We start from the raw sequence: 26,687 nt of genomic DNA on the forward strand, positions 1-26,687 counted from the left end.
TATGATCAAGGGTGGGAGCGGAGGGCATGTAATCCCTCATCGTAACTCATAAAATACAGATCAAACTTCAAACTGGTAAATTCTCGTTTAATCTTACTATTTTACTTCGGAGTCACGTGAGTGACTACGTGAAGATTTTAAAGCTCTGATTTCATGCCGTGGAAACGAGTCCATGCATCACGTCTGCCTTGATGACTGTAGGAGGAATTGTGTTAACATAATTTGGACATGAATTCGACATTGAAATCATAAAATTTGTTAACACAAAATTATAACCCCTTTTTATGGGTTTAAATTAATTTACAGAACTTAAAATTGTTTCTGCAAACGTTCCAGGTTTCATTACTGGTTTGTTGTAAAATAATTGGAATGGTTTTTTTTCCCCCAGACCATCCTGCTGCCTTGAGGATTTGGTCCATTGGTACATCCAACTGTATCGCTGCCGATGTAGCTGCAGCCCTGGTGGAATGAGATTTAAAAATATTAGTATCCACCCCAGCCTGTCTTAGCACCTGTTTCAGCCATCTTGAGATGGTCTGGACCGTCACTCTTTTGTGTGGTTGCTTGTGGCTGACCAAAAGTGCCTTCTCATTGCCTCTTTAGGATTTTCGTTGTCTCCATGTATAACGACAGATGTCTTACTATACACAGACGGTCATCTGTTGGGTAACACCTAAATTGTATATTGAGGCCTGCTGATCCCTGTCTGTTCTGCTTTACTAACTCATAGATATGAAACGTAATACTTTCTGTTGAGGAAGTCATGTTGTCCAGTCTTAGTTTATGCAGTGACTGTACCCTCTGTGCCGTGACTAATGCCATTAGCATGACTGTTTTTAATGTCAGTCTGTGTAGGGACAGAGCTGTTGCTGGAGACCAATTCCTGAGCATCTTCAGGACAATACTTACATCCCATATTTGGGAGTACCTGGTTCTTGGGGGATTAGTATTAAAAATTTCCCTCATAAGTTTTGTTACCAGTGGGTGAGTCCCAACAGAGTAACGCTCTGTCCCCTGCCATAGGTAAGTCGATAGGGCACTTCTGGCACAGTTGATGGCACTGTAACTGAGCCCCTCATCATAGTGGAGGCCTGCCAGATATTCCAGAACAGACGGGATGTTCATGTCTCTGTAGGTGATGTTGTTTTTATGGCAGTACATCTCCCACTTCCTGATATTGACCTATACTGTTTTTTGGTTGACTGTCTTTGGGCCGCCGAGATTATGTTCACTGTTCGGTCCGTCAGTCCCAGTTGTAGTAGAGGTGTTTTTAAACTCTACAAATTAATAAGTTCAAATGTTTATGGCATGGGTGGCTATCCCTTGTTACGGGATGTAGCAATAAATCTGGTCTATGTGGGATGGTGATACATGGTTCTAATACCATGTTTAATACCACTGGGAACCATGGTTGAGTAGGCCAATCGGGTACTACCAAAATACCAGACGCAGAGTCTTGTTGTATTTTCCTTAATACCCGACTGATGAGGCAGAAAGGAGGGAATGCGTAAATAAACAATTTCCCCCCAATGCAGCGAAAATGCATCTGTCCCCGCTGCCCCAGGGTCTGGTTCCCATGAAACATAATTTGATAACTGGTGGTTAAGTCTGGATGCGAATAGATCGATATCTGGTGTTCCATATTTTGCTGTAATATCAGCAAATACTTTTTTATTCAACATCCATTCGGTGTTTTCATTAAATTTGCGTGACCTGGTGTCTGCCACTAAATTTAGTCTTCCTGGTAGGTAAGTGGCTGATATCCAAATATCTCTCTGGATACACCATTGCCAAATTGTATTAGCCAGATTGTCACATGATGTCGATTTGTTTCCACCCATGTGGTTAATGTATGCTACCACGGTGGTATTGTCTATCTGTAGTCTAACATGCTGGTGATATGACCCAGTACAATATGACTTTAGGCCATGGAATGCACCCAACATTTCCAGGTAGTTTATGCCCAGTGTGAGTAATAATGATGCCTCCTGAGCAGCCCATCTACCTCCACAGCTGGTGATGGTATTGGTGGCTCCCCACCCAAGTGCACTGGCATCAATTTGTAGTACCATGGAAGGGTTACTGACAATGATTGGATTGGAACAAAGCCAGATCTATCCACCATTTTAGTTCCATTTTAGCTTTGATTGGTAGTTTCATAGGTCTGTCAAAGTGACCTGTATTAATTTTGAGTGCTTGTATTTTTGCTCTCTGTAAGTTTTGGTAATGTAGAGGTCCACATTGTGTGACTGGAAAGGCAGCCACCATTTTGCCAATTACTTTTGCTACCAATCTGATGGATGGTTTGCTGATGTCAATGAGGTTATTGCAAGCCTCTATTAAATCTCTAGCCTTTCCCTTAGGCAGAGTCACCGACATGTGAACTGAGTCAATGGTGAACCCCAAATAGTCCATAGTAGTGGAAGGCGTTAGTTTAGATTTAACTGGATGGATAATAAGGAACTCCGCTGGAACTCCGAGGAGCTGGGACCGGCGTTAAAAACATCGCGGAGCTGCGGGCGGCGGCGCTGAAACTTTACATCGGGAGCCTGGGATCTCGCGACGAGATCGCCAGTTGAGCTCCATTCGGCGCGGCCTTGTCGGCTCCGGAAGCCACGGTCTCGAGTAGGGAGGCGGCCGTTCCAGGGTTCCCATGCCGCTGAGAGGACTCTCCCGACGCCGGAACATCATCACCCGGCGAGGACGGCCTGGAACATCGGGCCTCCGTAGAGGCAACTTTGGAGGCCTCAATAGGCCCGACTATGGGTGGACATTGGGGATGGGACTGGACTTTGTGCCTTCCCCCATAATGGGAACCATTGTGGGGGGATGTTTTTATGTTAAAGCTATTTATTATTGTTATGTTTGTATTCTTTTTTATGTGCTGCATTGGCAAAAAGAATTTCACTACATCTAGGTGTATGTGACAATAAATCAACCTTTGAACCTTTGAAATCCCAGTTTTTCAAATAACTGTTTTGTGGCTGTTACAGTTTGTTTGGCCAATTCCAAAGTTCTGCCCACAATGAGTATGTCATCTAAATATGCCATGACCATGTGTTTACGTTTCCGTAGAAACGCTAGGGCTGGTTTCAAAATTTTTGTGAACAGCCTGGGGGCTGATGATAATCCATTTGGCAGTGCTTTATACTGCCAGAGTTGTCCCATCCAGTTGAATTTTAAGTAACATCTGTGGTCACCTCGTATAGGCACTGAATAGTAAGCATCTTTTAAATCGATGCTGGCCATGAAGTAACCTTTGGAAATTAATTGTTTAGCAGTAACAAAGGTTTCCATTTTGAAGTGAATATATTGTACAAATGTATTCAATTTTGTCAGATCTATGATGATGTGACAACCACCATCTTTTTTGTTTTTGGTAAATATATTGGACACGAATTCTAATGGTTCGTGTTGAGTTTTCTCAATTACACCTTTTACGTAAAGCCGCTCCAGTTCAGCTTGCGCTTTTGATTTTTCTTTATCAGAAAGCACGAACATTCGGTTCGGTATATGTTGAACTGGAGGGCTGTACTTGTGTATAAACTCTATTGTATATCCCTGGATACTGCTTAAGATGCGAGTATCGGTTGTTAACATGCTCCATGCATTCAGAAAAGAGTGTAATCTCCCCCCAACCTCCATGCTCCCTGTATTTTGTAGGGAACCAGACCCACCTACCTCCATAGTTACCAGTGGCAGGTTTACTTCTTTTTTGTAGGATCTTCGATGCTGTTGATGCGCTGGTGTCTGGATTTTCGGTTTGGTTGGCGTTGGAGGTCCCCGCATCTTCCAAGAAGGCCGGCCTGGGCCATGGCCTAAAAAGACTCATGTTTTGAGTACCGGGCCTTCGAGCTTTCACCAGTTCTGCTGGTGGGTGCGTAGGGGTGCTGTCTCCCTGCACCCCTTGCACACTTGTCTTTCCTTCTGCGGACCCCTCTTCCAGGTCAGCCCAGAACTGACCCGCAGTGCTCCCCTCTGATGAGGTAGAAGCACTGTGCAGCCCTTCAAGATGTACTGCTGTGGGTTTATCATAGGGCCCACAGTGACCCGACTCCATCTCCCGGAGTCTGTCACGTTGGAGCAAATGCTCCACACACCGCTCCATCCGGCTCCAGCACTCTCGGTCGCTGGCCGCCCGCGGTTGTTCAAAGTCGGACTCCTCTGAGTCCACGACCTTGTTTGTTTTGTGTCTAGCCTTACCGCCCGGACGCGTGGATCTGGCCGGTGCGGAGGCGACATCGGGCACAGCTGATCCCACTATCGGCGATCCGAGTGCCGCTGGCTGCTGCTGGCTGCCCGCTGCTCCGCGGTCCTCCCTCACCAGCTTTGTCGCAGCCCGTTGGTTTCTCCACCTGTAATCAGCATGGGAAAACACAAAAAGACCGCAGCTCTTACCTGCAGGTCCTGGTTTAAATTGTCGCTACAGGGGAACATCGTTCCACCCCGCCTCCTCCGTTTTCGACTTGTCAAAAGTCGACGGCCCCATTCTGATTAGTCTCCCGCCCGGCCGTGGTGTTCTGGCTGGCGCGGGACAAAAAGTCGGCACAGCTGATCCCTTACGGGGCTTGCGCCTTCAGCTGCTGCTGGCTCCCGCAACTTCGCGGTCCTCCCCAGCCAGCTTTACTCGCAGCACTTGTGGACACTATTTTGTCCAGCTTCCCCCCCTGTGTAAAAATAGCGCGGCGACAAAAACTACCGCAGAGTAAATCACTTACCTGCAGGTCGCGGTTTCAAACTTACCGCTGCGGGGGAACGTTCCACCCCGCCTGTCGTTTCGCAAGCGTGAAAGCGATATGACACGCATGCGTCCTGGCGGGCTTCTTCACGTAGTCACTCACGTGACTCCGACGTAAAATAGTCAGTTTAACCCGTACACTACACACTGTTTAAATTCTCTAAGGCGTAACATGTATTCAGCATTCACCACATTTTGATTTCAACTTTTGTTTTCAGATTTAGTCCAGGTTTTGGACTTGGTTGAGAACTATTTGAGGTTACATCTGCTAATTCCCAGAGATGCCGTACGATTGGCAGCCCCGCCAACAGTCTGTTTTTTTTGTCTTTTAAAAATTTTTTAGTGTGTGTTAAAAGTTTGTGTAAATGTTCTCCAGTTTGTTTTATGTGGGAGGAGGGAGATGGGTCGGGGGAAACTTTTTTTTCAGTTTCTTACCTTGCCAGAGAATGCGATTCATTTTTGGAGCGCATTCACCGGTCGCTCTGCAGCCTACCATCGATGGAGCTGGAGGTCTCCTCGGATAGACGCAAGGCGTGGACTTACATCGGAATTGAACCCTTGCCTGAGATCGCTCCAACTGCAGCCTGCGGACTTTACATCTGGAGCTTGCAGTCTCGGGATAGGCCGTGGATGTCGGGAGCTCCAAGATCGCAGAAGGTTCGACCAGCCCCGATACGAGGTTCGATCGTCCGGCGCGGGGAGGCTGACATCCCCCCGATGCAGGAGCAGATCGCCTTGACACAGCCGGCTACGGGAGTCAACGGAGGGCTGGCGGCCCCCGACCGCGGGAGAGCAAAGGGAAGAGATTGAACTTTGTTTCGTCTTCCATCACAGAGAGGAATGTGGAGGAGTCTCTGTGATGGATGTGTATGTTAAAATGTGTTTTGTTTGTTCAGTTGCTTTTTATTTGTATGAGTGACTTGGCAAATTAAATTCCTCGTATGTTGTAAAACATACTTGGCTAATAAAGTATTATTGTGATTGTGATTAATTTCCCCTGGCATTACATTCCCCCCACCCCCTCCCTAGTTTTCCAACTCCTGTTGAACCTGCCTACTTGTTGAAGTGTTAATTAATTGTGGGATATTCAACTTCACTAGGTAGCATTTAACGCGTGACTAGGTTTCACCTGTAAACTGATTGCTAAATATGTTTTTGTACATGGTACACTTTGGGACGTTACATCACTGTCTCCAAGTGTATCATGTGCTTACAATGACATCAGTCAGCATAGAAATTCCAACTGCCGTAACTTCACTGTTACTGTATTATAGAGAGAGTACGTTCTTCGAGAATGAAATGGGCCTCAAACACAGGAATTGATTTTTTCCGGAGCCCATTTAACTGAACTGATTTAAATCTACAAATTTAAAGGCTATTTTATTTTATATTGAATAGTGATTCAACAATATTTTTGTTGCAATTAGACTTCGGCTATTAACTAAATATGTCATTAAATCTAATATGGGTTTTTATAGAATTGTAAACTATGGAAAGAGGCCATTCGGCGCAACTTATCCAAACCTTCTAGTGGGGACCATTCTGTGATATCTCCATTGCCCAACAATTGGTCCATAAATCTTCATGCCTAAATGACTTCAGTGTTCATCGAAACAATTCTTCAATCTGGTCAGCGGTCCAACTTACACTCTCTTGGGCACTGCATCAAGTACTTGCTTCCCTCCTGGTGAACAAGTTTCCCATCTTATTCTCCGAGTCCCTTTCCGCTTAGCCTATACTTCTAACACTCCTGACAGAACAAGTTTCTCCAAACTATCCATTTAGCTAATACACTCAAGAAGCATCCTGGTAAACACCTTCTGTACCCTCTTCAAAGTTTCAAATAAAGATAAACAACATAGTTGAAGTTCCGTATGGGATTTTGCTGGCTCAAGTAAAGAGATGAGCAAATTGTGTGAAAAGATACTGTGATTTTGGTAATGCATTTTAAATTTCATAAAGATTGGAATAAGCACTGTCAAAAAAGTGTGCATGCGTGTTAGCCTGCTTAGAATTTTCTGCAATAATATGCTCTGCAAAATCCCAGCTGTTCTGAGGGACCTTTATATAGCTCCCACCTGCCTTAAACCATTTTCTATTTCACTTTTTAAGTCAGCACAGCAAAAGGGGCCATTGAATGCAGAAGTAGAGAGGCTATGTTCCAATTTCAGAAAAAATTGGTCAGACCTCAGTTGGAGAAATACGTGCATATGTGGTCACCAAGGTACAGGAAGGATCTGATAGTGCCGGAGTGGGTGCAAAGGACATTCAGCAGAATGTTGCAGTTCAGTTATGACAAGAGATTGGAGAAGTTAGATCTGTTACACCGTTGAGAATTTAAAGCGACATGATGACTGAGCATTGCTTTAAAAGAGCATTGCGTTAAAATCAAGTGCAAATGTTACTGCAGCTTTGCACTGTTTGTGATCCTCCAATGACAAATAGTTTGAGTTTCAAACCAAAAAAACTGAAGTGGGAAATTGAAGGTGGTTTGTTTGGTTATGATACATAAAGGAAATTTTAAGAAGCTGTCGTATGTGTCTTGTGACTTTATTAATGGTAGTGATGGAAATGGGTTTGAGGAACTAGGGGTACTCTAAGGTCCGTGAGGCTGAGGTTGGGGGGGAGGGGGGGGATTTTTATGTGTGGTCATACCCATGTAAGAGTACAAGAATGCATAACTTTATTGCGTATTTATAATATAGTTTATTGTGTATTATATGTCATAGCTGCTTTCTTGCATCTCTCTCAGACAGACGAAAGCAATGATCATAGAGTGGAATAGGTGACATTTCGGGTCGAGACCCTTCTTCAGACAGACAGTCAAGGGAAAGGGAAACGGGAGATATAGGCATATCTTCCATTCATTTGTCCTTAGTACCGTCTATATCTCTTGTTCCTCTTTCCCCTGACTCAGTCTGAAGAAGGATCTTGACCCGAAATGTCATCTATTCCACTCTATGATCATTGCTTTCGTCCGTCTGTCCGCTCGTTCGCTCGCCCTTGGATTAAGTAGCGCAGGATAAAGCTGTGAATTCACGCCATTCCCCTCCCATTCCCAATCTGACCTTTCTGTCCTGGGCCTCCTCCATTGTCAGAGTGAGGCCCAGTGCAAATTGGAGGAACAGCACCTCATATTTTGCATGGGTAGCTTGCACCCCAGCGGTATGAACATTGACTTCTCTAACTTCAAATACCCACTGCTTTCCCTCTCTCTCCATCCCCTCCCTCTTCCCAGTTCTCCCATCAGTCTTACTGTCTCCGTCTGTCCCACTCATCCCTGATATCAGTATGAAAAGGGGTTTCGACCCGAAACGTCACCCATGCTGCCTGTTCCGTTGAGTTATTCCAGCATTTTACATAGTTACATAGAAAATAGGTGCAAGAGAAGGCCATTCGGCCCTTCGAGCCATTCAATGTGATCATGGCTGATCATCCACAATCAGTACCCCATTTCTGCCTTCTCCCCATATCCCTTGATCCACTAGCCCTAAGAGCTCTATCTAACTCTTTTGAATGCATTCGATGAGTCGGCCTCCACTGCCTTCTGAGGCAGATAATTCCGCAAATTCGCAACACTCTGGGTGAAAAGGTTTTTCCTCATCTCAGTTCTAAATGGCCTACCCCGTATTCTTAAACTGTGGCCCTTGATTCTGGACTCCTCGAACATCGGGAACATGTTTCTTGCATCAAGCGTGTCCAATCCCTTAATAATTTTATGTTTCTATAAGATTCCCTCATCCTTCTAAATTCCAGTGGATACAAGCCCAGTCGTGGCATTCTTTTATCATATGACATTTCTGCCACCCCGGGAATTAACCTCGTGAACCTACGTTGCACTCCCTCAATAGCAAGAATGTCCTTCCTCAAATTAGGAGACCAAAACTGCACACAATACTCCAGGTGTAATCTCACCAGGGCACTGTACAACTGCAGAAGGACCTCTTTGCTCCTATACTCAAATTCTATCATTATGAAGGCCAACATGCCATTAGTTTTCTTCACTGCCTGCTGTTTCTTGCATGCTTACTTTCAGTAACTGATGTACAAGTACATCCAGGTCTCGTTGCACTTCCCCTTTTCCTAATCGGACACCATACAGAAGAAGGGTCTCGACCCGAAACATCACCCATTCCTTTGCTCCAGAGATGCTGCCTGACCCGCTGAGTTACTCCAGCATTGTGTCTACCTGCCATTCAGATGATAATCTGCCTCTTGTTCTTGCCACTAAAGTGGATAACCTCACATTTATCCACATTATACTGCATCTGCAATGCATCTTCCCACTCCCCCAACCTATCCAAGTCACCCTGCATCCTCATAGCATCCTCTTCACAGTTCACACTGCCATCCAGCTTTGTATCATCTGCAAATTTGCTGATGTTACTTTTAATTCCTTCATCTAAATCATTAATATATATTGTGAATAGCTGCGGTCCCAGCACCGAGCCTTGAGGCACCGCACTAGTCACTACCTGCCATTCTGAAAGGGAACCGTTAACTCCTACTCTTTGTTTCCTGTCTGCCAACCAATTTTCTATTCATGTCAATACCCTACCCCCAATACCATGTGCTCTAATTTTGCCCACTAATCTCCAGGAGATTAGTGGGCTTTCTGAAAGTCCAGGTACACTACATCCACTGGCTCTCCCTTATCCATGTTACTGTCTACCTGAACTTGGTTGTTAGGAATAACATTCATTTCTTTTCATTCATTTTTAAATGATAAATAATTTCAATTCAATTCAAAATGTACAGGTCTATTACCAAGAAGATCTTGGAACATTTCATATTGTTTGTCAATGCTCTGCATAGTCTACTCTTTTGCCTCACTTTCCCAAAGTTTACTTAAATTTAGAGCCTTGTTTGTGACTCATCCTTCGCCCTCTTAACAGGTATATCGAATACCATTCAACGATGACTGCTAGCCAAGCATTACTGCACCATTAACTAATTGACTAACTCAGACTATTTATTCATTATTTTTGTTAGCTGAAGGAAATATCGTTCCAGAAAAATTGAACACTATATTCTAACAATGGCACAACCAATGGTTTATACAAGTTTCTATTAGCTTCTTAAGCATTATTTCCCATTTGAAAATGTAGCATATCATTTGCTTTTGAAGGTTTGTATATCTGAACCCTGATTTTTTAAATGTGCATATTTTATGCGTCTCCTTTCTCCAAAATCCCTCCCAAAATACATCATTGAGTTTTCGAGAGCGGGGGAGAGAGCGGGCAGAGCGGGGGAGAGATAGGAGAGCGGGTGTCAAGTCTTCTGATGTTTTTGCAGATTCCCCGCTTGAAAGGGATTTGATTTATCTACCCCGAAATGATGAACTGGATTCACTCAGACCAAACACTTCTTTTCCACCTTTTATTTTCTCCTCCTTTTATTTTGGAAGATTAGTCTTTAGCAGTTTTAGCTTTTAGCAGTTTTAGTCTTTACCAGTTTTTGTCTTTAGCAGGTGAAAAACCTTTAGACACAAAGGCAGAAAATATACACATTACTGGAACCAAATATAAATAACAGAAAATTACATGTATCTAACATTCCAACTCATAGCAACCATTTTGTTTTTTAAAATAATTTTCACATTTCATTAAATGAAAAATACAGATAATGCCCACTACTGTTACCAATTTTTTAGCTTAATATCATATGAATCTTTACTGTTTTTTCACACATTTTATCATATTTTTTAAAGTGCAATTATTTAAACCAACACCACACATGGCATATAAGCATTAGAAATTAGCTCACATTAGCCCTTAACCCCACACTGAAGCAGGATGCACTTTACATAGACAACAAACACTATCATCACCCTGTCATCTTGGTTAACAAACCCCACCAATATTTCAAACTTTCTCAATCAACACGTTAGCCAGACAAGTTTCTCAGACATTAAAGGGTTAAACAGAGTCTCTGGGGCTGCAGTCTTCGGCTCAGTTCATTTAGAGTTCAGTCCTTACCGGCTGCCAATCGGGTCTGTAGAAAATCAGTCCTGCTTGCCTTTTCTGGCTATCGCGGCAGTCTTTTCGGACAGTCCTTTTGATTTACTGTTCAAGTTTTGCCGCCCGCAAGTCTCTTCCGTCTTCTTCCCTGGCTTCTGGTGCTGTGTGCCCTTTTGAAAGCCCCGGGCAGAACTCGGCAGGCTGGGGTTCCGCCCACTTTAATCACTGTCTCGTGATTTCAATTTAGCATTTCTCTGCACCTGTCCTTTCATTTCAGTTTGACTTGACAGCGGGGGAGAGCGAGAGGAGAGTGGGGGAGAGCGCAGAACGGGGTAGAGAGCAGGCAGAGCGGGGGAGAGAGCGGGCAGAGCGGGGAGAGAGCGGGCAGGGCAGGGGAGAGCGCAGTGAGCGGGGGAGAGAGCGGAGAGCGGGGGAGAGGCACGAAGGCAGGGAGGCATATAAAATAACGTGGAATAATAAAATAACATGACATTACCTGAGCCCGTGCTCACGGTCTGGTAGCCCTGACAGTGAGTTTAAGAAATTCTCCCTTGAATTTTATTCAAAGAAGGCGGTGTTAAAACACTATTACATTTACTGGGGAATGTGGATCGATGTATTGATGACACATTGTATAACTACTGTTAACTACTGGCTGTTAACACGTGCTAACAGTGGCCGTTAACAAATCGTTTTTCGTCTGAGTTGAATAAAGTGAGAAACGGCTCGAATCTTTCTGCAGTACTCATTAAACCTGAGCTGGAAATTTAAAACTAGGGGAACGCCGTACCCCTGCGTACCCCCCCATTTCCATCACTGATTATTGGAATCAATATTAAAAGTATTTTAGCAGTGTCATAAACACATTTTTGCTCTCGGGTATGGGTAATCCCTGCCAGGACTAATTTCAAATATAACTGTGTATATGACCCTTGCATTACCACCATGCAGGTGACGGAAATTCACCCCAACAGAATTCACAAATTACAACCCAGAAATTTTAGAAACGGAATAAAATAAAATTTGCTCTCAAGAGAATTTATGTGGAGAAAAAAGTGAATAAATCAATACAATTTTATTTTTCAAATCGCAATTCCTGGTGCATGCAGGGATGACACAGCTTTGCATTGTAGAAAATTAAGATATGAACTGTCACCCCTTCCCATTTTACAGAAGTCGTCTGTAGTTCTTCACAAGATAGACCTCCATGAACTATGCATTAAACAGTTCTCTATTTCATCCAGGATTGTGTTTGACTTCATTCTCATGCCTGTGCTCTTTCATGATCATACACATTTGAGATCATGGTCTCTCTGCCATGCTCATGTGTGCAGTGTGTAACACTCGTGCTCTTATGCACTTGCAACCTCATATTTGGTCTGAAACACGCTCTCACTAACATTTCCACGGTTGTGCATTCCAATGAACACTCACCTTATTCATTTGTGTTCAAGTGTATACGAATGTAAACCCTCCACACATTTTTTTACACATACATAAGTACTTCTCACACATGCACGCGTTCATATGTGGATTTGCATGTATGTAGCACTTCAATAGATTTCAACCAAAACTATTTGGTTTGCATCACTAAGGAATTATGCTGATTGAACCTGTCATTCTGTAGATTGACAGCACCTTAGGAAATGTTATATTCATCCCATTATTAAAATGAGATGATAAACCTATTGTGTCATCTGAAAATGTATATATATCTGACATTCCCTGAGTTTCTTAAGCAGCCAAATTATATATTCATTGTAATAGGTTAACTTTCTTGAATAAACTTGGCTCCTGTTTGGAAATTGGTTACATTGTGTTCCAGAGTTCATTGAAAATCGCAGAAAATATAGAAACATTCTTTTCTTCTTTAGAACACATACACTAATGCAGATAAACTCCTGGAAGCAGCAGAGCAATTGGCTCAGACTGGAGAGTGTGACCCTGAAGAGATTTACCAGGCAGCCCATCAACTGGAAGATCGGATACAGGATTTTGTGAGAAGAGTAGAACAGCGGAAAATTTTATTGGATATGTCGGTCTCTTTTCATACTCATGTCAAAGAGGTGAGATGTTATTTTTTCCCTTTGTTTAATAATTGTATATTTTCACATCTTGATGTATTTCTGGCCAATGATTTTTAATGGATATTGCTAACTACGTATGAATAATATTGCCGCTTGGCTGGCATTTGTAGCAGTTGTGAAACAGCGGCCAGTCTACTAACTAGGATCTTAAACAGCATTTAAAGTTGATTCGTAATATGACCAGCTAAATGAATGATCGATGGATCACAGGCCTTTTTGCAGATGTATGTTAATTACTGCTACTGTGAAGGTTTTTGAGAGAATGCTTATCGTTCCATTGTTGAAACATTGTAATCAATTGGGGAACTCTTGCCTTGTTGAATAGACATTTAGGAGAGGAGATTGGATGTTTCTTTTGGTGCTAAATTTCATTCTGAATTAGGATCTCCAGAAACTGTTTCTTCGTAGTTGAATTGAAAAAGTGGGAGGATATGCACCATTCATATGTTGAAAAATCACCAGTGATAATAGTTTTCCTGTGAGCGTGAAGAGTTTATATGTTCTTCATGGCAATGTGTTGCTTATTTAATTTCTACTGATAACGGGCATTTGGTCTTCTTCATTGAGCATTGAAAAATCACACCATTAGATAATTTTGCAATAAATTATGACTGATCTCCCAAAGGTTGTACTTGGCTGCTGGAAATGGAGAAAATATAATAGGCTGATGACCCACACAAAATATGTTAACCCTGTTTGTGGGAAAATAACTTCAAGATGTATACAGAAGAGTAATTTTCAAACTTTTTCTTAAACCTTTTCTCAATCACAAGCCTTTATTGTATTCAGTGTGCTAATGTTTTTTTTTTACTGTTTTTTTTAAGCTATGGACGTGGTTGGAGGAGCTACAGAAGGAACTCCTTGACGATGTATATGCGGAATCTGTGGAGGCAGTGCAGGATTTGATAAAACGCTTTGGACAGCAGCAGCAGACCACCCTCCAAGTGACAGTAAATGTCATCAAAGAAGGGGAGGCTCTCATCCAGCAGCTGAGGTTGGTGAAAAGGCTGTTAAAGCTTTTAGGCTTTCATCAATTGGTTTGAATTCTTGGAAATTGGTAGCCATTTGCAGGACTTAAGCCTCTCCTAATTTTGTGTTGGAATTACAAGTGAATGCAAAACTACGGCTACTTTATTATCATTTCAATAATTTAATTGTTATAGTTTTGTAAGTTTGGAAAGAGTGCTCAAAGAGAGCAGTTTGCCAATATTGTCATTAAGTAAAGAACAGTAAAAATGCAGTTTTGTGTGGGAATTATTATTTTCAAATATATTAGAAGAATGGAATATCTGTTTTTATTCCTCGAATATGCTTAAAGCCTGGATACAAAATAAATTTATAATAATGCCCAAATAACTTTCTGATTAATTGACATACATTGTAGTATTCGATTTAATATTTTCTGATATAAATGCTGCCTTCTATCAATAATGCAACATAGGTAGTATCTTTCGGTATAGCTGGAAAAAAAGAGACCAAATAAAATCAACAGCGTAAATCTAAATATACTTGCACGATATTGGTATACAATTAGTTTAAAAAAGCAAATTGTTAAAGTATGATGGAAAACATTTTTTGTGTAAATCAAACAATGGCAAGAAGCATGTGATATCTGCAAAAGGTATACTGTGTCAAGCTCAGCTAGGTTACTTACAGACTAGGATTCTGTTCCCGATATTCGGGGAGCAACGGAAGAGAATCAATCATTCCAATGTACTCTTTTACATAATCCAGCAGAATAACAGACACCTGGATACTGGACAGCTATGTGCTCCTACTTTCTATGGTGTAATATGCTAGATTCACCTCAAGATTATTCTACAACATGGGTACACAAAAGATTGATAACTAGTTATGATAAAGAAATAGAGTACAAATAGAAAAATATGCTAGACAAATTTTGCAGCTCCTAAGACCTCTTTTTAAAAATAATAATGCAGTTGTGTATTTTAATATATTTCTGGTTTGGCGGGGCTGTATAAATGAACAAGAAAAATAAATTAAAGGTAAAGTAAATATTTAAATTAAAAATATGAAGGAAGTTTAAGGCTTTCATATTTCAAGAGTTAAGAGTGTTTAATTGTCATATGCACTGGGAATGGAACTAAAATTCTTGCTGCAGCATAACAGCCCATTAAAACAACAACACAACAAATAAATATACAATGATCAATAATACAATAAATTATCAATAATATTAGGTAACCAGACCCAAAATACATCATGCATCCTTGTACAAAGTCTATAGTAACCTGTAGGTTCAATAGACAATAGGTGCAGGAGTAGGCCATTTGGACCTTCGAGCCAGCACCGCCATTCAATGGGATCATGGCTGATCATCCCCAATCAGTACCCCTTTCGTGCCTTCTCCCCATATCCACTGACTCCGCTATCTTTAAGAGCCCTATCCAGCTCTCTCTTGAAAGTATCCAGTGGACCGGCCTCCACCCCCCTCTGAGGCAGAGAATTCCACACTCACAACTCTCTGAGAAAAAGTGTTTCCTCGTCTCCGTTCTAAATGGCTTACCCCTTATTCTTAAACTGTGGCCCCTGGTTCTGGATTCCCCCAACATCGGGAACGTGTTTCCTGCCTCTAGCTTGTCCAAACCCTTAATAATCTTATACGTTTCAATAAGATCCATCCTTTGATGGTGAGGTTGATGCCCATAATGGACCAGGCAATGTTCATTAATTTCTGCAGCGTCCTGCAGCGAACCAGGCCGTGATGCAATCTGTCATGGCTTGTGTATATGTGTAGGTGAGATAGAATATTGGGTGGCAGGCCAAATCTCTTCAACATTCTCAAGAAGTAGAGGCGTTTATAAGGTTTCTCCGTGATTGCATTGGTGTGCTGGTCCCATGACATATCTTCAGAGATATTTGGGATTTAGGACGCAGAGATATTTAAGATTAGCTACAGTAAAAGGTAGGCCTTTAAGTTTCAGATGTGATTTGAATACATTAATTTATTCTGTTTTTAAACACTCTTCTCTTTGGTTATTTGAAAGGTATTCCAACATTAAGCAGATGGTGAAGTAAATTTGTTCATACTAAATAAAAGCTCTATCTCTCATGCTCAGTGTGTTGTACGTGATGTAATTTCTGTAAAATATGCCAGTGAAGTATGATGTGTTTAATTTGCACTTTGAATCACAACATTTGTTTTATGTGAATAGTATTGAGTAATATTCCCTATGAGTAATAATGCTATTAAGAATATTTTTGCTTTTCATGGTAATAATTGAAAATGGGAATTTTGATGTTCACCTACACATTTCAGATACAACCATTTGAAAGATTTGTTTCTGTTTTTTCTCTATTTATTTATTGGCCGGCTTGATCTGCAGGTGTGTTAGGTTTTTAAAACAAAATTCCACAAAAAACACTAGTGTACTTAATGGATTCTGTGTTGGTTGCTCACAGCTTGCACAGCAGTATGTGTGCTGCATTTAACCTCATTTTCTCTGGTTAAAACACTGGTTAAAATAAAATTTCAAATCCTGGGCATTTGATTTAAGTCCCTTAAATTAGTGATCCATGACTCTGAGAGTATCTCATGCAGTGAAACATCTCCAAACAAATTATTTTCAGTTGAGGGCTTAGAGCACAATACTCACACTATTTTGATGACGTTTGATAATGACCTTAGTTAAAAATTACACAGTCTGCAGTGCGTACATGTCAAAGTTTAGAATCTTCGAAGTTAGGCAGAGTTGAGGGGATTTCACTGCATTTAACTTGATACATCTGACACAAAGAAGCTAGTTACATAAGACAGCTCACTTTTCGTGACAAACAATATTTCCCCCTAGAAGTGAAATTCTCACGAAACATTATTACATTTAGTTTTTTTTACAGGGAGACAGGGCACTAAATGGAAACCCACCAAGTTAGTGGATCTGCAAATAATAACTTAGTTTAGTTTGGAGATACAGTAATTATACAGCTCCTTTGGCCCACCAAATCCACACAGACTATCGATCTCCCATTCTCACTAGTTCTATGTTATACCACTTTTCTCATTTACTCCCTACACATTAGGGAACATTTTACTGGGGTCAAAGACCTATAAATCTGCACGTTTTTGGGATGTGGAAGAAAACCCACACAGTCACCGAGAGAATGTGCAAACTCCACACAGACAGCACCCAAGGTTGAGATTGAATCTGGGTCTGTGTGGAGACAGCTGCTCTAGCAGCTGTGGCACTGTGCCGCCCTAACTTAAAAGTATTTAAAGTTCAGTCATTGTGTAATTATCTGTGGCAGTTAGTTTACTCTCTTTTCTTAATAGGGATTCTGCCATTTCAAGCAACAAGACACCACACAACAGCTCTATTAATCACATCGAGAGCGTTCTTCAACAGCTGGATGAAGCCCAGGCTCAAATGGAAGATCTTTTTCAGGAACGCAAGATCAAACTGGATCTTTTTCTTCAGCTCAGAGTATTTGAGCGGGATGCAATAGATGTAGGTGTCAACAGCAGAAAGTAGTGGTTTGCTAAAGCAATTGTTTTAATTCGCTGATCTCTGTTATCCTTTGGCAAGTTAATTCCATGCTCGTAAGTTTTTGGTTTTGTTCTTCCTTCAATGAGACAGTATGTGGCATTTACTGTGATGTGCCTGGCGTCTTCCACATTAGCATGCAGGTAGCCTGTAGCGTTTTAGCATTGTACTAGCAGGTTCCCCTGTCATCACTACCTAATCACACCAATCAAATGGGGGCTCTGTTCATCAAAATCGCAGCAACTGTCACCTTAAGGTGCTCAATTTATTTTCAGTTGATTTAATTATAGGTAGTATTGTAGACAGAAAAAGATTATAAAGAATTACAGAGGCATCTAATGGGCCAAGAGTGGTGCATATATAGAACGAGCTGCAGCAGTAAGTGGTTGAGGCGTACAAAAACATCTGAAAGCCATTTGGTTGTACATGGGTAGGAAAGGTTTAGAGGGACATAGCCCACACACGGGTAAGTGGATGGCCATCTAGCTTAGATGGGCATCTTGTTCAGCAGGGACGAGTTGGGCTGAGGGGCCAGTTTCTGTAACATTTTATTTGATGATTTTATGACTAGGTACCCAGCTTAACATAAATCTGTACAATAAGAGCAGTTGATACTTCAAGCGGAAGAGGAAAATAACTGAAGGAAGAATTGAATATAATAATAGTTAAGCATGTGGACAAGACAAGCGATGGATAAGAATCAAGAAAGATTAAAAAATAGTTTCTATTGGTGGTTTATGATGTCCTGCAGAGCAGCATTGTAATTTTACAAAATTTTACAAAATTAGCTCACTTAGGCTATACAAAATAAACCAGTCAATTTGACAGGGTGTGATTTGGGTTACTTCTGTGTCTAGGTTACAAATATAACTTTTTTTGCAGAAAATTGGCCTGTTCCAATTTCCATGCAGTTCACAGGTAAGACTTTGTACGTGTGGGAATGGACTGGAATGGTTTATATGTGTGAACAGATGATTGTACAGTTCATCTGTAATGGTGAGAGAATAATATTTACATGTTAGTGCATTTATAAATGATCAACAAATAATAATGGTATTATGAAAATAATCAATAGAGTGCTGGGATAATTTTCCTATTAGTATTTGGAGAATAATCACTTAACTTAAGCATGTAAGCAGTAAGCTCGGACATGCATCATTTGGCATTTACTGATTGGAATAGAATTTTCTTTGAGGCACAATAATTGGTTGAACCACTGTCAGATTACCATCTAGGTTACAAGGTAGAACATGAAAACTATTATGCTTAACTATTTTCTGTATTCCCAACTTAGTTCATGGAAATACTGAGGACAGGCATGAACCATGGTTTTACTGCAGAGTTACCGATCAGCAGTTGGACACAATAATATATATATATAAAATTAGTTGCATCTTGTGTTTCAAATTGGGAGGCATTTTCCTGGAGGCCACCCGTGGCTTATTTTGAGAGATTATGATTATGTATACAGCTTGTTGATCTTGCATTGTAATAATGCCAAACTATGTGAGCCACTGCAAAGATTATTTTGAAAATTCACCATTTTTTGATGACTGATAATCCTGATATTCACCTTCAATTTGAATGAAACTGCTGAGAACTGCTAAATTCTAATATATTTTGGAGTGATTATCTTGCGAGACTGGGCAAATGTAAAATTGTATGTTGCAGAAAGTTTTCTTGTTGAGTTTAATTGTGCATTGTTTTCTTCCTTTTTACTTTAAAATTGCACATTGAGTCACCACACACTTTAGCCTGTTCTGGTAGATAGTGGTAAATTATTATTTTTAACTCGTATATTGGCACTCTATAGAAGCCTGTATGTGTGATATGTTTTGATGCTAAACTTTAACAAACTGATTTTTACCACATTGAAAGTAATCTTGCCACATGAAGGCTGGACTCTGTCCACCACTGCGGCATGGTTTTCCGTAAATTATGATGCCTTGCTTCTTTCAGATTATTTCAGACCTCGAATCTTGGGGTGACGAGCTATCTCAGCAGATGAATGATTTTGATACTGAGGATTTGACCCTTGCTGAGCAAAGATTGCAACACCATGCTGATAAATCCCTCACCATGAACAACCTGACCTTTGATGTTATCCACCAGGGACAGGAGTTACTCCAATATGTGAATGACGTTCAAGCAACAGGTATGCTCTATTCATTATCTTTTCTATCACATCCTCCCAAGATATCCAGGACAAAGGATCTAAATTTGGGCGGCTCAGAAGCGCAGAGGGTAGAGCTGCTGCCTCACGATGCCAAAGACCCAGGTTCGATCCTGACCTCGGGTGCTATCTGCTTGGAGTTTGCATGTTCTTCCTGCAGCCTCCAAAGTCTCCAGTTTCCTCCCACATCCCAAATGCGTGCAAATGAATCCAATTGGATAATTGTCAGTCGGATCAGGGATCACTGTTAAATGTTTGAATGACTCAGGATTACAAAGGATGCAGAGTGGAAGGCTGACAATTGGAATAATCAAATCCGGAGATAACAAAGGATTGGACTTTTAGACTTTAGAGATACAGCATGGAAACGAGTCCTTTGGTGCACCGAGTCTGTGCCGACCAGCGATCATCCCGTATATTACACCATCCTACATACTAAGGAAAATTGGGACAGCAGGTAGAGTGCTACCTTACAGTGCCAGAGACCCGGGTATGATCCTGACTATGGCTGCTGTCTACAGGAGCTTGTACATTCTCCTTGTGATCATGTTGGTTTTATCAGGGTGCTCCGGTTTCCTCCCACACTCCAAAGACGTACGTTTATAGGTTAATTGGCTTTGGTAAGTTGTAAAATTGTTCCTAGTATGTAGGATAGTGTTAGTGCACGGGGTGATCGCTGTTTGGTGCGGATTCGGTGGGCCGAAGGGCCAATTTCTGCGCTGTATAAGTCTAAAGACAATTTTACAATGTATCAAAGCCAATTAACCTGTGTGGCCTTTGTGGTGTGGGTGGAAACCGGAGCACCCGGAGAACAAACGTGATCACAGTGAGAACGTACAAACACCTTACAGACAACACCCATAGTCAGGATTGAACCCAGGGCTCTGGTGCTGTAAGGCAGCAACTCCATCGCTGTGCCGCTCTGAAGAAGATTTTAGCAGCATTCCAGTTGAGGCTGGGCTGGAGATGACTAAAGAGACAGCTGTGGATGTAGGCAGATTGGTAATGGAGAGGATATTAGATCAGAAGTTCAGCTTAGTGGTACTTATGGTGCACAATCTGTTTCACACTCTCAGTAACAAGGGAAAACGATGGGCTTATTGTTTGGAGAGCAGTTTGGAGTAGAGATCAAACACATTAATTATAAACTTCCTAAAATTCAATGGAATAATAATTTGTGTTTTTGAAGGCATGTACACTGTTTCTTCCCCATTTTAAAATAACAAAGGATAAACAATGAGTTGTTAGCAATGGCTCCAAAGACATTGATATAAACTATAAACCAGGGGTCGGTGGCCCACAGGCCGGATCCGGTCCGTAACCCGAAATCATCCGGCCCGCAGGCATTTTTTTTTCCAATTCGTTTTCGCGACCTGGGAACTGCAGCCAGTCCCGGGCATGCAGGCGACCTGGGAACTGCAGCCAGTCCCGGGGATGCGAGCTGAACTGGGAACTGCAGCCAGTCCCTACTCATCTGGACGCCCGCAGCGGCGGCTGCGGAGGGTTGAGGTCCCGACCACGGGCGAAAATGGAGGAGGACTGGCCAAATTTTGTGCCTTCCACCACAGTGATGAATGCTGCGGTGGATGTTTGTGTTAAATTTTTATTGTGTTTTTGTGTGTTCTTTTTCATTGTACTGCTGCTGGCAAATTCATTTCACTAGCACTTTATGTGCAAGTGACAAATAAAACTGATTGTGATTGTGATTGTGAGCCAACCTGGGAACTGCAGCCAGACCCGGGGCACTCGGGGGATCTGGGAACTGCAGCTAGTCGCTTGCACGCAAGCCGACCTGGGAAGTACTGCAGCTAGTCCCGGGGCAGGCGAGCCGACTTGGAAACTTCAGCTAGTCCCGGGGCATGAAGGCAACCTGGGCGCTACAGCCAGTCTCGGGGCAGGTGAGCCGAACTGGGAACTGCAGCCAGTCCCAGGGCACACGAGGGATCTGGGAACTACAGAAAACTAATTGAAAAACACGTGAAAACAATTGCGAAAAACAACACAAAGTGTCACACTAGTTAGTATGTATTATTAGTATGTAATATTAGTAATGTATGTATTATTAGACAATAGGTGCAGGAGTAGGCCATTTGGCCCTTCGAGCCAGCACCGCCATTCAAAGTGATCATGGCTGATCATCACCAATCAGTACCCCTTTCCTGCCTTCTCCCCATATCCCCTGACTCCGCAATTTTTAAGAGCCCTATCTAGCTCTCTCTTGAAAGTATCCAGAGAACCTGCCTCCACCGCCCTCTGAGGCAGAGAATTCCACAGACTCACCACTCTCTGTGAGAAAAAGTGTTTCCTTGTCTTCGTTCTAAATGGCTTACACCTTATTCTTAAACTGTGGCCCCAGGTTCTGGACTCCCCCAACATCGGGAACATGTTTCCTGCCTTTAGTGTGTCCACGCCCTTCTAACTCCAGAGTGTACAAGCCCAGCTGCTCCATTCTCTCAGTATATGAGAGTCCCGCCATCCCAGGAATTAACCTTGTAAACCTACGCTGCACTCCCTCAATAGCAAGAATGTCCTTCCTCAAATTAGGGCACCAAAACTGCACACAATACTCCAAGTGTGGTCTCAATAGGGCTCTGTACAACCTCTTTGCTCCTATATTCGATTCCTCGTGTTATAAAGGCCAACATGCCATTTGCTTTCTTCACTGCCTGCTGTACCTGCATGCTTACTTTCATAGACTGATGTACAAGGACCCCCAGATCCCGTTGTACTTTTCCCAACTTGACGCCATTTAGATAGTAATATGCCTTCCTGTTTTTGCTACCAAAGTGGATAACCTCACATTTAACCGCATTAAACTTCTTCTGCCATGCATCTGCCCCACCCGTCCAAGTCACCCTGCATTCTCATAGCATCGTCCTCACAGTTCACACTGCCACCCAGCTTTGTGTCATCTGCAAATTTGCTAATGTTACTTGCAATCCCTTCATCTAAATCACTAATATATATTGTGAATAGCTGCGGTCCCAGCACCGAGCCTTGTGGTACCCCACTAGTCATTGCCTGCCATTCTGAAAGGGACCCGTTAATCCCTACTCTTTGTTTCCTGTCTGCCAACCACTTCTCTATCCATGTCAGCACTCTACCCTCCATACCATGTGCCCTAATTTTGCCCACTAAGCTCCTGTGTGGGACTTTATTAAATGCTTTCTGAAAGTCCAGGTACACTACATCCACTGGCTCTCCCTTGTCCATTTTCCTAGTTACACCTTCAAAAAATTCCAGAAGATTAGTCAAGCATGATTTCCCCTTCGTAAATCCATGCTGACTCGGACCAATCCTGTTACTGCTATCCAAATGTGAGGCTATCTCATCTTTTATAATTGACTCCAGCATTTTCCCCACCACCGATGTCAGGCTAACTGGTCTATAATTCCCTGTTTTCTCTCACCCGCCTTTCTTAAAAAGTGGGATAACATTAGCTACCCTCCAATCCACAGGAACTGATCCTGAGTCTATAGAACATTGGAAAATTATCACCAATGCATTATATGTATTATTACTAATTACTAATTTAGTATGTATTATTATTGCCTCCATTTATGTGGCCCGCTATCCGCTCACAGACATGGATCCTGGCACCTATTCAGAAGAAGGTTACCGACCCCTGCTATAAACCATTGGACTATATATGCTTCCTATTTATCAAAGAATAGCTTAAATAGTTTGTGTAGGAAGGAACTGCAGATGCTGGTTTAAACCGAAGATAGACACAAAATGCTGGATTAACTCAGCGGGATTGGCAGTACCTCTGGAGAGAAGGAATGGGTGACGCTTCGTGTTGAGATCGTTTGTTTTGGAAAAAAAAGAATCAAATGGTTAATTCTAAGGAGTCAAGAGTCAAGATGACACAAAGCTGGATACATAGAAACATAGAAAATAGGTGCAGGAGTAGGCCATTCGGCCCTTCGAGCCTGCACCGCCATTCAATATGATCATGGCTGATCATCCAACTCAGTATCCTGTACCTGCCTTCTCTCCATACCTCCTGATCCCTTTAGCCACAAGGGCCACATCTAACTCCCTCTTAAATATAGCCAATGAACTGGCCTCAACTACCTTCTGCGGGAGAGAATTCCACAGATTCACCACTCTCTGTGTGAAAAAAGTTTTCCTCATCTCGGTCCTAAAAGATTTCCCCTTTATCCTTAAACTGTGACCCCTTGTTCTGAACTTCCCCAACATCGGGAACAATCTTCCTGCATCTAACCTGTCCAACCCCTTAAGAATTTTGTACGTTTCTATAAGATCCCCCCTCAATCTTCTAAATTCTAGCGAGTACAAACCGAGTCTATCCAGTCTTTCTTCATATGAAAGTCCTGACATCCCAGGAATCAGTCTGGTGAACCTTCTCTGTACTCCCTCTATGGCAAGAATGTCTTTCCTCAGATTAGGATGATTGTGTTGGCTACGATGAGGGTGCAGTGTGACTTGGATAGGTTGGGTGAGTGGGCAGATGCATGGCAGATGCAGTATAATGTGAATAAATATGAGGTTATCCACTTTAATGGCAAGAACAGGAAGGCAGATTATTATCTGAATGGTGTCAAGAGCAGCAAAAGGGCTAAGTGTGCTTGTACATCAGTCACTGAACGTAAGCATGCAGATACAGCAGGCAGTGAAGAAAGCTTATGGCATGTTCACCTTCATTGCTAGAGCATTTGAGTTCAGAAGCAAGGAGGTCCCCTGAGGTCCCAGGGCCCTGGTGAGACAGCATCTGGAGTATTGTGTGTAATTTTGGTCTCCTAATTTGAGGAAGGCCATTACTGCTATTGAGGGAGTGCAACGTAGGTTCACCAGGTTAATTCCTGGGATGGCAGGACTGACATACGATGAAAGAAAGCGAGTGGGCAAGATCATCTCTGACCCCTCTCACTCTGGCCACAAACTCTTTAAATCACTTCTATCTGGAAGGCAACTCCGGACTGTCAAAGCTGCCACAGCCAGACATAAAAACAGTTTTTATCCACGAGTAGTTGCTCTACTCAACAGCCAAAAATCTGTAGCCTCCCTTTGATCTGGTATTTTGTTGGTTCACATGCTTGATCAATGGTGTTTTATCATTAACGTTTTATTATTATTAATGTTTAGTGTTTTCTGAGATTCGTAACTGTCACTGTATGTCATGTTGTTACTTGTGGGCAGAGCACCAAGGCAAATTCCATGTATGTGAATACATGGCCAATAAACTTCCTTACTTACTTACTAAGAATTGGCTGACTGGGCTTGTATTCACTGGAATTTAGAAGGATGAGAGGGGATCTTATAGAAACATAGACAATTCTTAAGGGATTGGACAGGCTAGATGCTGGAAAAATGTTCCCTATGTTGGGGGAGTCCAGATCCAGTCCAGAACAGTTTAAGAATAAGGGTTAGGCCATTTAGGATTGAGATGAGGAAAATAAAATTCACCCAGAGAGTTGTGAATCTGTGGAATTCTCTGCCACAGAAGACAGTGGAGGCAAATTCAGTGGATGTTTTCAAGAGAGAGTTAGATTTAGTTCTTGGGGCTAAAGAAATCAAGGGATATGGGAAAAAAGCAGGAACGGGGTTCTGATTTTGGCGGTGCTGGTTCGAAGGGCCGAATGGCCTACTCCTGCACGTATTTTTCTATTTAAAAAGCAGATTTTTGGAGACAAAATTATATTTTGTATTTGCACTTACATTTTAGGTGTTGAGTTAACCTGTGACAGAGATGTTGACATGGCAACCCGTGTGCAAGACCTGCTGGAGTTTCTGCATGAGAAGCAGCAGGAATTGGACCTGACAGCTGAGCAACACCGTCGCCACTTGGAGCAGTGTGTGCAGCTGAGGCACCTACAGGCTGAAGTTAAACAGGTTCACATTCATGTTACTTGGTGATCAGACCCAAAAATGAAAATTAATTTGATCAGTAGGTATAAGTATAAAATTAATATGAAGTGGGAAATAGATATTAGCAGTCTTTTATGTACTAACAGAAGATAGGATAGGCAGAAGGGTAGGGAACGAGAAAAGTCGATTTGATTAAATTGCATTTATTTCAATGCTAATGCCCTGACAGGTAAGGCGGATGATCTTGGGGAGCAGATAGGTAGGTTTGACTTGGATATTATAGCCATTACGGAAACTTGACTTAGCGACGGGACTGACAGGCTAATGCTACCGATGAGATAGAGGTGGAGGTAAGAGAGGAGAGGGGGTTGCTTTATGGATGAAGAAGATCATGGTAGTCTGTAAGGTGAGTCAAGGAGGTGCTGGATGTCCTAAAATGTATGAAGGTAGATAAATATCCTGGGCCTGATCAGGTAAATCCAAGGAAACTAGAAAACTAGAGAAGTAATTACAAGAGTCCTGGCTGAGATATATAAATCATCAGTAAAGGTGGCTGAGATGCTGGACATCTGGAGGGTATCCAATGTTGTGTCTCCTATTGAAAAGGGCTGCAAATTAAAAAAAAAAGAGAATTATAGACCTGTGGCACAAATATTCCTCGAGAGGGAAAATAGATGCATGCTTTTGCAAAGACGGGGTTGGTTAGTCAACATGGTTTTGTGCCTAGGAGATAGTGTCTCACAAATTTGATTGAGCTTTTTGAAATAATAACCAAGAAGGATTGCTGAGGGCAGAGCTGTAGGCGTGGTTTATATGGACTTCATCAAGACCTTTGATGAGGTCTGCATGGAAGGCTACTATGGAACGGTTCCAGGGAGAGCAAGCTAACTGGATGCAGAATTGATTTCATGGTAGGAAGGGGGAGGATGGTAGTTGAAGGTTGTTTTTTAAGCAGGAGCCGGTGATTAGTGGTGTACCTCTGGAATTGGTGCAGTTTATCATCTATATCAACAATTTGGATGAATATACTAGTTTGCAGATTACACTAAAAGAAGTGGTATTGTAGACAGTGAAAATGATTATCAAGATTTATAATGATATCTTGCTCAGGTGGGACAGTGAGCCAAGGAATGACAAATGGAGTTTAATTTAGATAAGTATGACGTTGCATTTTGAGGTCAAACCACAGTAGGGTGTGTTGTAGAGCAGAGGTATCTAGGAGTAGAATTGCATAGTGCCAGAAATTGGCATCACCGGTAGATGGGGTGATGAAGAAGGATTTTGATACATTGGCTTTTATCTGTCAGGGAAGTGAAATGGAAGTTAGGATGTTATGTTACAGTTGTGGTGATGCTGGTGAGACCACATTTAGAGTGTTCAGTTTTAGTTGGCTTG

The 26,687-nt window shown here is 42.1% G+C and overlaps 1 protein-coding gene across 6 annotated transcripts in view; it reads left to right on the forward strand.

Annotated features, from left to right (window-relative positions):
* Nucleotides 1-26,687, forward strand: part of trio (trio Rho guanine nucleotide exchange factor) — a 341,131-nt gene that overhangs the window by 158,306 nt on the left and 156,138 nt on the right. For 5 of the 6 annotated variants that reach the window (XR_004416575.1, XM_033048380.1, XM_033048401.1 and 2 more), the window contains exons 11-16: nucleotides 12,573-12,764; nucleotides 13,610-13,779; nucleotides 17,077-17,251; nucleotides 18,170-18,205; nucleotides 19,247-19,442; nucleotides 25,150-25,316. Coding sequence is in view for 5 of the 6 variants with exons in the window: in XM_033048380.1 (XP_032904271.1) it covers nucleotides 12,573-12,764; nucleotides 13,610-13,779; nucleotides 17,077-17,251; nucleotides 18,170-18,205; nucleotides 19,247-19,442; nucleotides 25,150-25,316 (936 nt within the window). In the remaining variant the exon portion in view is untranslated. The remainder of the gene's footprint in view (nucleotides 1-12,572; nucleotides 12,765-13,609; nucleotides 13,780-17,076; nucleotides 17,252-18,169; nucleotides 18,206-19,246; nucleotides 19,443-25,149; nucleotides 25,317-26,687) is intronic. The other variant, XM_033048393.1, reaches the window with a different exon arrangement.

This window comes from Amblyraja radiata, chromosome 2 (assembly GCF_010909765.2).
Source record: "Amblyraja radiata isolate CabotCenter1 chromosome 2, sAmbRad1.1.pri, whole genome shotgun sequence".
Taxonomy (NCBI): Eukaryota; Metazoa; Chordata; class Chondrichthyes; order Rajiformes; family Rajidae; genus Amblyraja; species Amblyraja radiata.